The sequence below is a fragment of the Rutidosis leptorrhynchoides genome, chromosome 1 (assembly GCF_046630445.1).
Source record: "Rutidosis leptorrhynchoides isolate AG116_Rl617_1_P2 chromosome 1, CSIRO_AGI_Rlap_v1, whole genome shotgun sequence".
Lineage (NCBI taxonomy): Eukaryota > Viridiplantae > Streptophyta > Magnoliopsida > Asterales > Asteraceae > Rutidosis > Rutidosis leptorrhynchoides.
The window spans coordinates 719,177,011-719,183,010 of record NC_092333.1 but is presented as its reverse complement, the minus strand read 5'-3'; the positions used below and the strand labels follow the sequence as shown (position 1 = coordinate 719,183,010).

Here is a 6,000-nt window from a genome sequence, read left to right as displayed (position 1 = left end):
TATATATAGACAAAGTAAAAATATCTGTTGCAAAAATTATCCGTTTGAGTTCAAACCTCCCACTGACGAACCAATAAAATGTGGCCATGTCGTCAAAACAGCTCGAACACGCTCAAACTTTCACCGTGCCTGGTTCCAGCACGCCAGCCCACTTCCCAGCACGATGCGTTAGACGCATGCTAACGGCGTGTTAGGTGCACATTTGATCGAGCACGGGTGCGTTAGAGATGGTCTAATTGTAAATGTAAATTTTGCCAAGAATGATGTATAACTATGTTCTTTTATTAATAATTAATAATATATATAATATAATATAATATAATATAATATAATATAATATAATATATGTATATGTATTAAAATATCAATATACATAATACTCGTAACTCAATTGCATTATAAATAGAGACTATCATTACATTGCATATTGCATACATCCAACAAAAAAAGAGTTCTAAAACACCTGTATCCAATCAGATGGAGCTTTCACTTACTTTTCTTGCTATCATTTCACTCATTATGGTAAAAAGCATTGTTTTATTAGTAACATATATTGTTCAACAAGGAGCTAATATATATATATATATATATATATATATATATATATATATATATATATATATATATATATATTGACGTGATCTACGAAAAACAGAAAAATGAGAATAGGGAAAAGCAACGTGATCATAATGAATAATAACTAATATATATCATTATGTGATGAATGATATTATGTTATTTCCTCCTCATTCCCTTTTTTTTTCAACTAGGATCACTCTAATATATAGATATAGTGAAGGGATCCAGAGAATTCTAAGAGTGGTATAGAACCTATAGAACTCACATGTTGAGCTCAATCTGCACACATATTGAGTCAATCTGCACCACAGATTGAGTTTAGTGTTTGAGTTCTCTTCTATTCTTAGTTCTCTCTGGATCCTCATAATATATATATATATATATATATATATATATATATATATATATATATATATATATATATATATATATTTATATATATATATATTATTGTTATCTTAATAATATACGTGTACGTTGCTGAACAGATTGCCATCACCATAGATGCAAGGCCAAATCCAGGAGAGTATTGGCGAGACTCGTTTGTTAGAGGAGGTACTTCAGTGTCAGTGCCCCCTCTCCCCACCAAAAAAACTCATTGTCACAACTTGCACGAAGACACAACCAACCATAGAAAGTCATTCGGCGATGAATTTGAGCCAAGGCCCAATATCTCGTCTTATGATAACGGTACAGGTCTAAAAGGTAAGGAAGATGAGTTTGAACCGAGACCAAATATATCTATTTCTGATAATGGTATGACTTTAAAAGATAAGAGGACGTCTGACAAAGATTTTGAACCACGACCAAATATTTCAATTTATGATAACGATTCATATTTAAAAGGTAAGAAAACGTCGTCTAGCGGAGAGTTTGAACCACGACCAAACATTTCTGTGTACAATAATGGTGTAGGTTTAAAAGGTAAGAAGGATATTTCCGAGGACGAGTTTGAGCCAAGACCAAACATTTCTGTGTACGATAATGGTGTAGGTTTGAAAGGTAAGAAGACGCCCGAAGAAGAGTTTGAGCCAAGGCCAAACATCTCCATTTATGATAATGGTGCGGGCCTAAAAGATAAGAAGACGTCCGAGGATGAGTTTGAGCCAAGGCCAAACATTTCTGTTTACGATAATGGTGCAGGCTTAAAAGATAAGAAGACGTCAGAGGATGAGTTTGAGCCAAGGCCAAACATTTCTGTTTATGATAATGGTGCAGGCTTAAAAGATAAGAAGACGTCCGAGGATGAGTTTGAGCCAAGGCCAAACATATCTGTTTATGATAACGGTGCGGACTTAAAAGACAAGAAGACGTCTGTGGACGAGTTTGAGCCAAGGCCAAACATCTCTGTTTATGATAATGGTGCGGATTTAAAAGGCAAGAAGACGTCCGAGGATGAGTTTGAGCCAAGGCCAAACATCTCTGTTTATGATAATGGTGCAGCTGGTTCAAAATATAAAAAGTTGAAAAGTGACTTTGAACCAAGACCTAATATATCAGTCTATGATAATGAATCAAGCTTAAAAGGAAAGAAGACACTTAATAGTGAGTTTGAACATATTTCAGCCTACGAGGAATAAGTTAATATATCAAGAATATAAAATTGTACTGTTAATGTCTATCGATAGTAGTATGTGTGTCTTTTAATTTGAAGCAAGAATAAGAGAGTTTGACTCGGTGTGTTGGAATCTTAAATCTTTCATTCGGTAATGGATATGAAAGTCATTTTGTTCAATCTCCATTTTATTGGTACAAGGTATTTAATTATAATATAATTATTTGTCATTGTTATTATTTGTACGGAAAGATCAATCCTTTTCGTTGATCTTTTTAATCATGCATGTTTCTTACTTGAGTTATAAATGGTTCCAACTTGACAAATCTAAGAAAAAAAAAATTAGCAGTACTTGGTAATTTTCTTTTCTAATAAATTAATTAATTATACTTCTAAGTTCTAACGAATCAATAATTTTAAAAGAAATGTGATTCTCACACACCACTTTTTGATTCATGTATACTTTTGTCTTATAAATTTACGGTTATGCCCCTTAATTAATCTAAAGAGTTGAACTTATATTATTATTATAAGTATAATTAAGGGTAAAATAAGTAATTAGGTGTACATGTATCAAAAAGTGGTGTGTGAGAATCATCTCCCATTCAAAAAGTGTATGGAAATACCATTCCAGCGGTGGCTGAGTGGTATCCTTGGTTTCACTTCGGTGGGGCCAGGGCAAGGGGTAGTAGTGGATTCAAGTTCGAATCCCACTCTTTAAAAATACCCGTGGTAGGCTTACTTACCATAAGCCGGGTCGCCCCAGGGAAGGTTTTACCGACCTATTCAGGACCCAGATCCGACCCGCCTGCCCCTCGGGATGGTTTAAGGTTCGGATCCCTGTAATATGGTTCGGGTTTCCTGCCCGAACGCGTGTGTATCTGCAAATGATGACTAGGCTTCGGTCCGGACTGATGCAAGCTTGCCGTTAAAAAAAAAAAAAAAGGTGTATGGAAATTCTAACAAATCATTAATTTTAAAAGTGTATGGAATCGTTGGATCTCGATCATCACCTTATATCAAGGGCGTAGCCACGTTAAAGCTAGTGGGTGCAAATGACACTACTCAGTAGCCCACTAGCCCAGAAGTCTTGTAGTCCATCTAGTGTACAATATTTGAATTTATATATATGACCCCATTGTATATAAAGCCCATTACTATGTATCTCTTTCTGAAACCCAACAACGTGTTTTGAAGTGGAATCTGTGGCATTTGGGTCAAAAACTCTACCAGATGTGCATTTGGGTAAAAACTGCACCAGATTTGTAGATTTGGTACTAGCATTATAACTTTTATAACTTGACCATTATAAACTAGACCATTTTCGAAATCTACACAATATCTCTGCACAGTTTTATGGTAATTGATATAATTTGTATAACTTGATCATTGTTTTGGTCATAAACAGTGGCGAATCTAGGATTCGAATCCAATGGGGTCCCTAAAAAATTTATTCGAGAACTTACTTGAACGAAAATTAACTGTGTTCGGGTCGGGTCGGGTTTTATCGACAAAAGACAAACATAAAACAAAAGTTATGTAATATTATTTGAAATCAAAGTTTGTACAAAATTATCATATATTTCAATCTACAAAAGACTAACTTCAACTTTTTACTTTTGTCTACGTGGTTTCATTCGATAAAATTCATCCATAATTGCTTCAGTACTTATACAATCTAACAAATCTTTCTCAATATATGAAAGTAGACAATCATTCATAAATTGATCTCCCATTTTGTTTCGCAAGTCGTTCTTTATCAACTTCATTGCTGAAAAGGCACGATCCACTGTCGATGTTGCAACGGGAAAGATTAATGCAAGTTTCAAAAGAAGATAGACCTTCGGATATATTATACTCTTGTTTGTTTCAACCATCATCTTTGCAAGGTTTCCAATTCCTTTCAAATGACTAAACCTTTCATCACCACGTACATCATGAATGTAATTATTGAGTTGTCCTCTAAGAACTCCAAGCTCATGATTTGGAAACTCAAAAGGATAGAATTCTGCCATTTTCATAAGCTCTTCCACTTGAAATGCTTTAAAAGACTTACTTGGGTTTAAAGAAGCCATAGAAATAAGTAACGGAGTGTTCACCTCATTGAAACGATTGTTAAGCTCTCGAAGTTGCATATCAATGACCGAATAAAATACATCCACTTTGTAGTGGTGTAATGAACTAACATGTGAACCTCTACGACGACTTATGCAATCATAATATGGGTCATCCATATTCAAAATATCGATATCATTTTTTTCGCAAAATGAACTAACCTTCTCTAAAAGTGCTTCCCATCCTATGTCTCTCATAGATTGAAGTCTTGTCTCACAACCCCTCACTTGATGCATTGCGTTTACAATATCTTGGTCTTTTCTTTAAAGTGTTGTGTTCAAATCATTTGTGATCTCTAAGACATCAACCATTAAGTGTAGACAAAAAACAAAATCGAACTTTAGTAATGATCTCAAAAGACGACATGCTTTTTCTCTTTGATCTTGACAATTACCATCTTCACCGATGTCTTCAAGTACTTCACAAATTGAAGAATATAGAGTCAAAATGTTTAAAAGTGAACCATAGTGAGAACCCCAACGAGTATCACACGGTCGTTTAATTCCAACTTCTTGATTCTAACCCGTACCACTTTCAACTTCACCTATAATGGTAAAAAGTCTTTTGTGTCAATATAAGAACTCATGCTCACTGTTGTAAATATATATGTATCATCAGTTCAATGATATAACAAGTTATTCTATAATTAAGTTACAAGAAAGCTATATATATGTACCATCAGATTAACAATTCACAATTAAAAATTATTTCCATTAAAGTTATTATATTAAGTTACAAGAAAGTTAACTATAAGATAAGATATAACAAACTGAATAATGTCAAAAAATACCTGTAGCCAATGCCTCCACTATATATGTTGTTTGTTTTTTTTCTAAGTAAGTCTCGACGCTTATAAGAGGAGCCAATCATGTTAAGCAATTGATGTGCAAAAGTGTGTAGTACTTAATTTGCCTTTCAAACTTTTAAATTTATATAACCTTTATTATTACACTTTTTACACTCTAACGAGCAACAAAACCCGATCAGAGGTAGTATTTTAGGTTATCATTCCAAGGGAAGTGCTAGGTATGGATAAGAGTTGTTTTATTATTTAATTCTTATTAAAGAATTAAAGATATATTTTTATGTCTTTTATGGGATAGATTTATCTCTTAGGAAAGAGTTTGCTTTTAAAGATAAACAAAGTAAAATAAGGAATTAAAGATTCAAAATAAAATACAATACAAGTAAAGATACAAGTGATTACATGGACAATTAATTCATACGGGAATCATATTAGATAAGTTTCATGACTTATATTAACACAAAGTAGAATAACAATCATATACCAATTATTATCCCTTAATATGTTAAACTAAGTGTTGCATATCAATCAATAAGTAGGACTTAAAGCATATGCTAGATATGTGATGTGCATAAATAACATCTTAATTCTTCATATTCAATTCAATTACATGATACATACCAATCTTGTGATGAGGATCAATATGCAAATAGACTGATAAATTATATAAGCTATTAAACACCAAGTTGATCAACTCAAGTTACTAGCTGAAAGTCAATTACTTCTAAGTTTTCATACAATCATTAATTAAACAAATCTAAACGAAGGTTCTTCGATTAAGCCTAACAATATCAACTTCTATTATATAAGCGTAACTTAAATCAAATAAGTTTATCACTATTAAGTTCTTTAACCTAGTTGCATGCAATTCAATTTAACAAGTTTGGTGGACTAGATCTAAACAAGTAGCATGAATCGAATAATAGATTATCGGATCAAGGACTAA

At 33.0% G+C, this 6,000-nt stretch overlaps 2 protein-coding genes across 3 annotated transcripts; one reads left to right on the top strand and one right to left on the bottom strand.

Moving 5' to 3' along the window:
* The first annotated feature begins 388 nt into the window (after window positions 1-388).
* LOC139886276 (uncharacterized) lies at window positions 389-2,316 on the top strand. Of its 2 annotated transcripts, XM_071870045.1 has the most exons (3): window positions 389-522; window positions 1,068-1,284; window positions 1,573-2,316. In XM_071870045.1, exons 1-3 carry the CDS (start codon window positions 478-480, stop codon window positions 2,157-2,159), a joined length of 849 nt encoding a protein of 282 aa, XP_071726146.1. In that variant the 5' UTR covers window positions 389-477; the 3' UTR covers window positions 2,160-2,316. The 2 variants fall into 2 exon arrangements, with proteins under 2 accessions (XP_071726146.1, XP_071726145.1); XM_071870044.1 differs by having other exon boundaries at window positions 1,068-2,311.
* Window positions 2,317-3,747: 1,431 nt separating this feature from the next.
* Window positions 3,748-4,485, bottom strand: LOC139854652 (uncharacterized). The gene has a single exon (XM_071843946.1). It carries the CDS (start codon window positions 4,483-4,485, stop codon window positions 3,748-3,750), a length of 738 nt encoding a protein of 245 aa, XP_071700047.1.
* Between the last annotated feature and the right edge of the window lie 1,515 nt (window positions 4,486-6,000).